The 12,287-nt window shown below is 35.6% G+C and overlaps 1 protein-coding gene across 11 annotated transcripts in view; it reads right to left on the reverse strand.

The window, feature by feature from the left end:
* MIA2 (MIA SH3 domain ER export factor 2) overlaps positions 1-12,287 on the reverse strand; it is a 90,554-nt gene that overhangs the window by 63,769 nt on the left and 14,498 nt on the right. For 4 of the 11 annotated variants that reach the window (XM_043434634.1, XM_043434633.1, XM_043434636.1 and 1 more), the window contains exons 5-6: positions 7,842-8,060; positions 7,637-7,737 (exon numbers count right to left, since the gene is read on the reverse strand). In XM_043434634.1, the coding sequence (XP_043290569.1) occupies positions 7,637-7,737; positions 7,842-8,060 (320 nt within the window). Of the gene's footprint in view, positions 1-2; positions 157-231; positions 323-1,241; positions 1,399-7,636; positions 7,738-7,841; positions 8,061-12,287 lie in introns of those variants that run through there. The other 7 variants (XM_043434649.1, XM_043434643.1, XM_043434641.1 and 4 more) reach the window with 5 other exon arrangements.

The raw sequence follows: 12,287 nt of genomic DNA on the forward strand, positions 1-12,287 counted from the left end.
ACCCCGGGGGAGCTCGCCGGCCCAGGGAAACCGACCGCCGTCTTCATTCCAGTCACAAAATGGCTTGCGGGGCCCGGGCCTCTGCGTCCTGCCAACCGTGTCCGGACTTTGGACAGGAAGGCGTCTTGGGTCAGCTGTGATCTGGGCAAAGTTTAACCTCTCCCACGCAAGAGAACATCGATCGGGCCTTCGGTGCCCAGCGGAGGGTTCCAGGGGCTTACTCACTTTTACCTGAGTTACCTGGGCACTTGCTACGCAAAACTCTTAAACTCCATGAGCTCCTAGTTACCCAGACGCCAAATCAAACCCGTGTGAACCTCGGCTGAGCGCGTGTTCTCTGAAAACGGGAGCTAAAAGTAGCACCTTGCCCTCTAAATTTAGGACCCTATATTTAGGTCTGTTGAATAAAATACCCGGGGATGGATCTGTTCTTAGAGATGGGTTTTATAGACCATCTCTGCATTTTCCAACTGAAGTCCTCGTTGAAGCAACAAGAAAAGGAACGGAACGGATACGTCTTCCTTAACAAATCACCTCAGAGAACTCAGCAGTTGAACAATATGTTAGTTCCTTAGGAAACTTCCCTAATGTTTAGCTCCAGCAACAACAAAAGCATTGTGCCATAAAGAATCCAAAAATGGTCCAATTCACGATGGAAGATTTTCGGAACCAAAATGCCGCCTAGATTTTCGGAACTCTCATTTGCCACATCAGCCTAAGGAGTTTCAGGAACTATCGGTAGCAAAAAACAGCAGAAATTGCTTAATAATTCTCCATATTTAAGGTATTACACAACCTTCATATGTGTTGGACAGTATATACTCAAACTAAACTATATGCATAGCTTATTCAAACAGAAGCCAAACTAAAACTCTGTCTTTAAAATTTAAAAGAATCTTAGAACAAAGTATGCCTCAAAACATTGTGTTACTGAATGAAAATTCTTCAGTAAATCTGAACATTTTTAGAGAACTCCAGAATTACTTTCAGCTTTCAGGACTTATTTACAACCTAAAGCATTTTTTTTAAAGTCCCTTTGCTCTCCCAGAGACAGTCTGTGCTTTTTTCTAATTTAACAATAATTACCACCACAAATATTAAAAACATAGTCAGGGACAAAAGGATAAATGACATTTTTTAAAAATCTACAAATTTCCCATGGCAAAAACAGTAAACCTTAAACTCAATGCCAGATCCGAACCTCATTTCTGTAGACACTTAATAGTCATATTGAAACTTACCTCTTCCTCTAGATCTTTCAATTCCATTTTTTAAAAAGTTCATGTTAAAATATCCTAATATATATGTAAAATTCTAGTAGTACCTCATATCTTTGAGAAAGATTTCAGGTTCTAATACATCCTGCACTTTTCTGTTTCTACAAAGACTGTGATCCTGTTTTGACACTTGTGTGGTAAAGGGGTGTTATAGGTGGAGTTGTGACTACCAACCCATAATCTAATTTCATGGACAAAACTCCTGGTCAGTTTTTGTCTTTAAATATCATGCAAGTACTACTCTCTTAAAATCTACAATTGAAAAGAGAAATCCTGGATTAGGTAACTTTGATAAAAATAAAATTGAATGTTTTAACATATATTCATATAGAGTATATGATTTTTACCATATTTACATTCAAAGTTTGTTTTCCTTAAGTAGATACGGGATTTTGCCACTTATATAGGCCCATCTAAAAGGAAATGGAGAACACATGCAGTCAGTGTTTGTGACAGCTACAAGAACCCATACAAGACCACTGGAAACATGCTAACCAGTAAACTTTGTCTACAATCCAGAAACTGATTTCCCTTATAAAGGGCCCTGTTGCTAAACTATAAATACTAGTTACTCCCTTTTGATTAAACAGTCAGTATCACTGGCTATAAGATCTAGTCTTTCAAAAGAAAGTCAAACATGCTGAGCCACATCTTCATTCGCTAATGATGTAAGAGTTTGTTCTCAGAACATTTAAATCAGAAGCTACCTGTTGAACAAGAGTTGGGTAATTTCCATTGTTTATTCCATATATAAATGAAGCATTCTAGTTAAGAATATATAAATGTTAGAACTCAAAGAGCCTCTTCAATTATAAAATAAAGTAGATAAAAGTAGTGTTGATTCCTATTCCTTAGGCTTTTTTTTTTTTTTTTTTTTTACAAAATCTAACTGAACTTATCAACAAATGGAAACAATTTAGGAAAGAAAAAAAGGAAACCCTTTCACCTAAATTTATTGGTGCTTATTAGACACATTAAGATTGTTGAAATTCCTGGTCTGACAGGAACGCTTCAGAATATTTAGTCCAAACATTATGAACTTAAACCATATAGAGGCCAAACAGTTGAAATAAGTGTAGGGAAATGAAAAATGCATGTCTACTCAGTACAAGCTCTATTCAGCTTGAACTTCTTGTTGCTGTAGAAGAATGGGAGACTATGTATTACAGTCTTCTACTTTTTCAACAAAGTGCAGAAATCCAGATTTTTTTATTAATGCACATTTTAAGTGCAGGCAACTGATTCATAATGTTTTACACAAAGCTCAAGCCAGTCTATGACCAGTAGCCTGTCATCTAATCTCTGATATTAGAGTTTTAAACTGAGACTTCCCCAGAGAATAAGTGACTTTCCAGGGTCACAAGATAATTAATACATTTAAAGTCAATATTTTCATGTCTAAAGAATCTCAAACAAGATGTTCATATAAAATGTATTTGACAAAATTTACTGAGTCCACAAAAGTAAGCATACTTAGCACAGCCTATATTAAATAAGCACTTAACTGTATAGAAAGGTTAATATGGTGTAGCAATAAATTATTTTTTAATTTAGTAACTTCACTGATATAATTTATGGGGAGACGACAAGTAAGGGCTATGTCAGTAGGACATACTAATAAATAGAATTAAATAAGCAGTTGAAAGTTTTATTACAACTATTTTAGAAACTACATCATCATTAGTTTTTATTCTCTCCTATGCTAGAGCAGATTTCTGAGTAATGTTTTTAACCAACATCTTCAACACCAAATCATACTGAGTAAATTAATCATTTCTCTGAGCTTATTTACTAGGTAATGTCAACTCTCTGGAACCCACCAAAGAAAGTGAGGAGGAAGCCTCTGAAAGCAAAACAATATGTGTTATTAAGCCTAGTTTTCACAAATACTCTTACAGTCAGTGGCACCTGGTCACCTTAGCTAGAAATCTCGTAAATTTTCCTGTTTTTCATTTTCTCCTTGCTACTTTCAATCAATCACTAAATCCAGTGGTCTATCTGCAAAAGGTCTATCTAGTTTGTTCTTCCAATCATTTTAATAACCATTATCAGATACTTAGGTCAGAGGTTAAAAAATATGGCTAGTAGCCCAAACTCAACCCACAGAACATTTTGTCTGACCTGCATGGTATTTTTTTTTTAATCTGAATATTTGCCAGCAGTTAAAAATTGGGAGATTTCAAGCTTCCCTGGTGGCTCAGGGGTAAAGAATCCACCTGCCATTTTTCACAGAACTAGAACAAAAAAATCTCACAATTCATATGGAAACACAAAAGACACCAAATAGCCAAAACAATCTTGAGAAAGAAGAATGTAGCTAGAGGAAACAACTTTCCTGACTTCAGACTATATTACAAAGCTGTAGTCATCAAGAAGACAGTACGATACTGGCACAAAAACAGACATATAGACCAATGGAATAGTATAAAAAGCCCAGAGATAAACCCATGCACCTATGGATACCTTATTTTTAACAAAGGAGGCAAAAATACACAGTGGGGCAAAGATAGCTTCTTCAGTAAGTGGTGCTGAGAAAATTGGACAGCTACAGGTAAAAGAATGAAAGTAGAACACTTCCTCGCACCATCTTAAGTCTCTTCAGTCATGTTCGACTCTTTGAGACCCCATGGACTATAGCCCACCAGGCTCCTCTGCCGATGGGGATATTCTAGGGAAGAATACTGGAGTGGGTTGCCTGAGCCCTCCTCCAGGGGATCTTCCCGACCAAGGGATTGAACCCACATCCCTAACACCATATATCAAGATAAACTCAAAATGGATTAAAGACCTAAATGTAAGACCAGATACTATAAAATTCTTAGAGGAAGACATAGGCAGAACACTCTATGACATAAATCACAGCAAGATCCTCTATGACCCACCTCCTAGAGTAGTGGAAATAAAAACAAAAATAAATAAGTGGAACCTAATTAAACTTAAAAATTTTACACAGCAAAGGAAACTATAAACAAAGTGAAAAGACACCCCTCAGAATGAGAGAAAATAATAGCAAATGAAACAACTGACAAAGGATTCATTTCCAAAATAAACAAGCAGCTCATATAAGTCAATATCAGAAAAACAACCCAATCAAAAAGTGGGAAAAACCTCCAACTAATAAAAATAAATGGGAAAAAAAAAGTGGGAAAAGACCTAAATAGACATTTCCCCAAAGAAGACATACAGATGGCTAACAAGCACATGAAAAGATGCTCAACATTGCTCAATATTAGAGAAATGCAAATCAAAACTATAAGATACCACCTCACACCAGTCAGAATGGCTGTCATCAAAATGTCTACAAACAAATGCTGGAGAAGCTGCGGAGCAAACGGAACCCTCTTACATTGCTGGTGGGAATATAAATTGATACAGTCATGATGGAAGAGAGTGTGGAGATTTAAAAAAAAAAAAACTGGGAATAAAACCACCATGTGTGTGCTTCCTAAGTTGCTTTAGTTGTGTCCAACTCTGCAACCCTATGGACTATAGCCCGCCAGGCTCCTCTGTCCATGGGATTTCCCAGGCAAGAGTACTGGAGTGGGTTGCCATTCCCTTCTCCAAAACCACCATATGACCCAGAAATCCCACTACTAGGCATATACACTGAGGAAACCGAAATTGAAATAGACACATGTTCCCCAATGTTCACTGCAGTACTATTTACAATAGCTAGGACATGGAAGCAACCTAGATGTCCAGCAACATATGAACAAATAAAGAAGCCATGGTACATATATACAATAGAATATTACTCAACCATAAAAAGGAGCACATTTGAGTCAGTTCTAATAAGATAGATGAACCTAGAGCCTATTACACAGAGTGAAGTAAATCAGAAAAAGAAAAGCCAATATCGTATACTAACACATATATAAGGAATCTAGAAAGATAGTGCTGATAAAATTATTTGCAGGACAGCAATGGAGACACAGACATAAAGAACAGACTTATGGACACAGGGCAGGGAAGGAAGGAGAGGGTGGGAGGTATGGAGAGAGTAACATAGAAACATACATTACCACATATGAAATAGATCGCTAATAGTAATTTGCTGTCTGACTCAGGGAACTCAAACCAGGACTCTGTAACAACCTAGAGGGGTGGGATGGGGAGGGAGGTGGAAGGGAGGTTCAAGAAGGAGGGGACATATGTATACCTATTGCCAATTCTTGTTGATGTTTGGCAGAAACCAACACAATACTGTAAAGCAATTATCCTTCAACTAAAAATAAATTAATAAAAAAGAATCCACCTGCCATTGCAGGAGACACAGGTCCAGTCCCCGGTCAGAGAAGATCCCGAATACCGCAGAGCAACTAAACCCAAGTGCAGCAACTACTGAGCCCATGCTCTCGGGCCCTCAAGCCACAGCTGCTGCGCCCGTGTACTGTGACCCCCGGAGCCCTCGCACTGGAGCCTGTGCTCCGTAACAGGAGCCACGGCAGTGAGAAGCCCTTGCACCACAGCTAGAGCGGCCCCCACTCACTGAAGCTAGAAAAAACCTGTGCAGCGACAAAGACCCAACACAGCCATAAATCAATAAATATTTTTAAATATTATTTTTAAAAAACAGGTTCTTTTTTTAAAAATGGGAGATTTCACACACAAAAAAAAACTAGATTTCAAAAAAAAAGAGAAAAAAAATCTAGATTTCCAATTTTTCTCGAAATATCAGAAAATCTGGAAAAAAAAAAACCCAAACTGAAGGAACTATATCCTTTGGAGAAGGTGTACACTCTATAGTTGGCTACAGTTCTCTCCTTTACCTGTGCTGCACTCATTTCATTTGAGTTTATAAACCCTAATTTAGACCTTCACGATTTGTTTCCTGAACTCAAGTGATAACTTCTTGATTGGACTCCCTTCCTCTGGTCTTCATTCAATTCTTATTAATATTGACAGTGTGGGTTGACAGACTTCATACATGAAACTTTTTCACTTTACTTAAAGCAATTATCTTCCAATTAAAAATAAATTTAAAAAATAGTGCCCCCCAAAAAAAATTAAAAAAAAAAAAAATAGTGCCCCATTATTGAAAAGATAGAGTTCAACTTCCTATCACAAATGCAAAGCTAACCTTTCTCTTTAATCCCAGTATTCAACTTTAGTCTCACTTTATATTCAATCAGACTGAATTACTTATAAATTGCTTATAAATTTATTGCTTATAAATTCAATCAGACTGAATTGCTTAGAAATGCCAGAATCTCTCCCACTTCTGTACTTTCTAAAAATGCACTCTCAACCTAGAATGTTCATCCTTTCTTGCCTGGCTAACTGCTACTCTTTCTTCAACATCAGCTCAAGTAAGATCTCTTCTGGGACATTTTCCCAGGCTCCTCCTTCCCACTCTCTCTACCTACCATTCCCAATCAGTCTACCAGGCAGCTCCTCCTGTGTAGCAGTAGCATCCTGTGGCCATTACAGCACATAGTACAGTTATTGCTTTTTCTACTGTGTCCAACGGGAATGAACTCCTTGAGGGCAACCACTGTTAAGTTTCATCTTAAAATGTAAATGAGAAGATACAAGTGCTTCCTCAATTATTTATATAATAGTAGTAAATGAGAAAAGGAACAAACACTTGCAAAAGACCTTATGTGCCAAATACTACGGCTAGGTCCTTTTGTAATATTTCATTTACAATAAATGAGATAGAATTTAATAGAAGTTACAATAAATGAAAAAGCAGACAAACTTTAGAATTTTAGTTATGACTTGGTTAAATTTTGAAGTACTAGTTGTTTTTGCAAGATTCTCACATTACATCATTTTGAGGTCACAGCTGTTATTCAAATATTAGTAATTTGCTTAAGATTAAGTTTCAGTTCATATTATTTCTGAGTTAAATCTTAGTATGATTTCTTCTGATTTAAAAAAAGAGAGAAGGAAAAAACCCTAATGCTCAAGATCAACAAAGCTTAAGGAAAGGTTTTTTAAAATATCTTTAAGAACATCCATGCAACAAAATATTCATGTAAGGGAAAAGCTTCATGTAAGGTTTTACGCAAAGAGAAATGTTATGCATCAATAATATTTACATATGGAGGATTCACTCAAACATAATTTTCAGTTACTCCTATATTTAGTAAAATAGGTAAAATTATTGGGTGGCGCTAGTGATAAAGAACCCACCTGCCAATGCAAAAGACATAGAAATTCAGGTTCAATCCCTTGGTCGGGTAGATCCCCTGAAGAAGAAAATGGCAATCCACTCCAATATTCTTGCCTACATCATCCCATAGGCAGAGGAACCTGGCAGGCTGCAGTTTATAGCCTCACAAAGAGTCAGACACAACTGACTCAACTTAGCACACACATAAAAGTATTGAAAAATATCTAAAATTTCAACTTACCCTTTCTATAAGAATTACAATTGGTGAAAATGCAGAATTCAGGAAATCATAAACATCAATTTGAAATAAATATTCCAGAAGCTGACGCCAAGAAGCATCTTCTGTCAATTTATAAATTAAAATGTTAATACTTGATAAGATACAAATTTTGAGTTTAATTTCTTCCTTAATTGCTGCATTAGAGAACAAATAACTTGTTTCTTACCTTTTTTAGCAATGTAATTTTGAGGAGATAAAGAGTTATCAGTTAAAAGGATCTGACTGTTTGACAGGGTATTTTCCGTAGATGTGTCCATTTCCACCTGAGTAGGCCTTTCAGTGTCTAGTGACGTTTTTAATTTTTCATCACTATTTTCAGAAGATAGAGTTTTGAAATGAGCTTCTTCATGAATTCCCATAGGGAGCTCTATTTCAGAGTCCATATCTGCAAATAGAAATGTTTAGGGTTTTTAATAATGTTTACTTTGTTGTAGGCTTCCTATTTTTTTCTAGGCAGGTCATCCTTTGAATCTTTGTGGGCATTGTGATACTTCATTATGGAAAGAATTCATTGAAACAAATTTATAGTCTGTATTAGTTCCTAATGCAGATATAATAAATTAACACACACTTAATAGCTTAAACAACACAAATATATTTCTAGAAATCAGAAATCCTAAAACCAAGGCTTTGGCAGGGCTGTGTTCCTTCTGGAGGTCTAGAGGAGAATTCATATCCTTGCTTGTTCTGCCTTCTGGAGGCCATCTGCATCCTTTGGCTCATGGCCCTGTATATATGAAGATATATATATATATATATATATATACACACACACACACACACATATATATCTATATGCATATCTCGAGAAAATTCATTTTAAAGAGGATTGTTGTCGTTGATGTTTAGTCATTAAGTTGTGTCCAACTTTTGTGATCCCATGGAATGTAGCCTGCCAGGCTTCTCTGTCCATGGGATTTTCCAGGCAAGACTATTGGAGCAGGTTGCCATTTCCTTCTTCAGGGGCTCTTCCGAACCCAGAGAGTGAACCCGACATGCATTGGCAAGCAGATTACAACTGAGCCATCTGGGAAGCCCTTAAAAAGGATTACCCTTCTCCAAAATTAAGAAAAAAATTTAATTTGAAATATATGTGTTATAATTTTCCATACTTGTAATGTTGCACCATATATTTATGTGCATGCCATGTCACACAGCCATCAATTCAATCTTCAAATATAGTTTAAACAGATCACTTGATTCAATGAACTAATCAAACAGGATTTTTTTTTTAAAAAAGGTTCTAACTAGTCCTAGCCTGAGGTATAGTAGTCAAGTAAATTGTGGAATTTATTTCTCAGTTACTTTTTAAGACAAAGATAGAAAACTATCATTGCAGTCCTGAAAAACAATATTAAAGAATAGTCCTAACTGAATTATTCAATATCTAACTTCGCTCTTTGAGTTATGAATGTAACATATCATTTTCATGCTGACACTTAGCATTGTTTAAAAGAAGAAAGTCCCCAGTGAGCAAACAGGTACCTGTAATTTAATAATATCACATGTGGACATTAAAATTTAAAATTAACAATCAATTCAGGAGTCTGAATATAATTGGACCACTGTAAATACAGGATTCAAATAGTGATCTACAATGATGTTTAATGGCATAAGAGGAAAAAAGACTTATTCAACAATTGATTTCCCAAAATTTATGTGTGCCTAGATTGATTCTTTTTAAAATGTTATCTGATAATACACTTGAAATAAATATATGTAAAAAACCAAAAACTTCCTATATTATTTTCATATTTAATTACATTTCTGAGGTATTATTTTTACATGACTCAAATGCAAGCCTTAGGATTTACATTAGAAGCCAAAGCAATCTTGAGAAAGAAGAACAGATCTGGAGGAATCATACTCCCTGACTTCAGCTTACACTACAAAGCTACAATCATGAGAACAGTATGACACTGGAACAAAAATAGATACATGGATCAATGGAGTAGTCTAGAGAGCCCAGAAATAGGCCCACACACTTATGGTCAATTAATCTACAACAAAGTAGATAAGGATATACAATGTAGAAAAGATAGTTTCTTCAATAAGTGGTACAGGAAAAACTAGACAGCAACACGTAAAAGAATGCAATTAGAACATTCTCTAATACCATACACAAAAAATTTAGAGACCTAACTACAAGACTGGATACTATAAAAACTCCTAGAGGAAAGCAACGGTAGAACACTTTTTTATATAAATCACAGCAATATTTTGGGGAATCTGTCTCCTAGAGTAAAGAAAACAAAACCAAAAATAAATGGGACCTAATTAAACTAAAAATCTTTGCACAGCGAAAGAAACCATAAACAAAACAAAGAGACATCCTATGAAATGGGAGAAAATATTTGCAAATGATGCTATGGACAAGGGATTGATTTCCAAAATACACAAACAGCTCATACAGGTCAATATCAAAAAAGCAAACAACTCAATCAAAAATGAGTGGAAGACCTAAACAGACAATTCTTCAAAGAAGACATCCAGATGGCCAAGAAGAAGCACATTGCTAATTATTAGAGAAATGTAAATCAAACCTACAGTAAGGTACCACACCAGTCAGAATGGCCATCATCAAAATGTCGACAAACAATGAATACTGAAGAGGGTGTGGAGAAAAGGAAAGCCTTCTGTACTCTGGTGGGAACATAAACTGGTGCAGCCACTAGGGAGAACAGCATGGCGGTCCCTTAAAAAACTAAAAATAGAACTTCCATAGGATCGAACAACCCCACACCTGGCCGTATACTGGGAGAAAACTACAATTTGAAAACATACATGCATTATTTACAATAGCCAAGACATGGAAGCAATCTAAATGTCTATCAACAGATGAACAGAAAAAGAAGATTGTATGTATTAAATACATACAATGGACTACATGCCATAAAAAAGAATGAAATATGCTATTTGCAGCATTGGATAGACCTAGAGATTATCATATTAGATGAAGTCAGATAGTGAATGACAAATATCATATGATATCACTTACATGTGGAATCTAGAAAAATTATACAAATGAACTTACCTACAAAACAGAAATAGACTCACAAGCAAAAAACAAACTTATAGTTACCAAGAGAAAGAAAGGGAGGGATAAATTAAGAATTTGGGATTAACATTTATATACTACTGTATATATGGGTGGAGAAGGCAATGGCACCCCACTCCAGTACTGTTGCCTGGAAAATCCCATGGATGGAGGAGCCTGGTAGGCTGCGGTCCATGGGGTCGCTAAGAGTCAGACACAACTGAGCGACTTCACTTTCATTTTTCACTTTCATGCATTGGAGAAGGAAATGGCAACCCACTCCAGTGTTCTTGCCTGGAGAATCCCAGGGATGGGGGAGCCTGGTGGGCTGCCATCTATGGGGTCGAACAGAGTCGGACATGACTGAAATGACTTAGCAGTAGCAGCAGCAGTATATATGGGGTCTCCAAGAGTCGGACACAACTGAGCGACTTAACTTTCACTTCATTTTCATGCATTGGAGAAGGAAATGGCAACCCACTCCAGTATTCTTGCCTGGAGAATCCCAGGGACAGAGGAGCCTGGTGGGCTGCTGTCTGTGGGGTCGCACAGAGTCGGACACGACTGAAGCAGCTTAGCAGCAGCAGCAGTATATAAAATAAACAACAAAGTCCTAATAATAGCACAGGAAACTATACTCAATATCTTACAATAACCTGTAATTGAAAACAATCTGAAAAATAATATATATTCTTATGTATGTACTCATATATGTTCTTATATGTACATATATTGTTATATATAACTGAATCACTTTGCTGTATACCTGAAATATTGTAAATAATTCAATTTTTTAAAAAGATTTACATTAGATACAGTTATGACTTTCTTATAATTGTTAATAAATTAATAAAGTTTTAATTCAAATTAAAAAATGAATTTTCTTTCCTATTTAACTGTACTTGAAAAATTCATTATTTAAATAAGCTCAGTTGGAATCCTTTTGTAAAATAGCTATTAATATTGTAATATAAATAACTTATCTAATTAATTTATTTTGTAAATTCTTAGATCAGCAATATTGGCTTTTTGTCAATGTGTTATCTCAAGTCTCAGCTTTTCACAAATACTTATTCAAGATCAGTGGTTCATTTTTCTTATGCATTCTTTATACTTAAGTCCAGTTTTCACTTGTTATTCCCTAAAAGGGTTACTGAAATTATCTGAAAATATTGGCTATTTTAGCTATTTCTCCAATATCCAGAAAATAGACTCTGTGGCATTAACTGAATCCTTCCTTTAGTATTCTCTTTTTTAATAGCAAACTTTGCATGACCCTAGTTTGCTTTTCATTTAGCTAATAGTGAAATGTTTGAAATATTTGTAGAGTAAGGCATCTTTTCTCTGAACCTTAAAAGAATTTCTTAACACTTTTATAAAAATCCTTCAAAACTAGTTATAGTTGCATAAATGCACTGCTTGACTATTTACCAAGTTATTCTCCCAGCATCGCTACATGAAATAAATTCTACTAAAATGATATTCAGAATGCCCTGAAGTTTCTATAAATAAGCTCTAAAATATTTTTATACATCTATAAAAATTTTTCGCCTATATTTCTGGGTTGATATTGCT

The sequence above is a fragment of the Cervus canadensis genome, chromosome 17 (genome assembly GCF_019320065.1).
Source record: "Cervus canadensis isolate Bull #8, Minnesota chromosome 17, ASM1932006v1, whole genome shotgun sequence".
Lineage (NCBI taxonomy): Eukaryota > Metazoa > Chordata > Mammalia > Artiodactyla > Cervidae > Cervus > Cervus canadensis.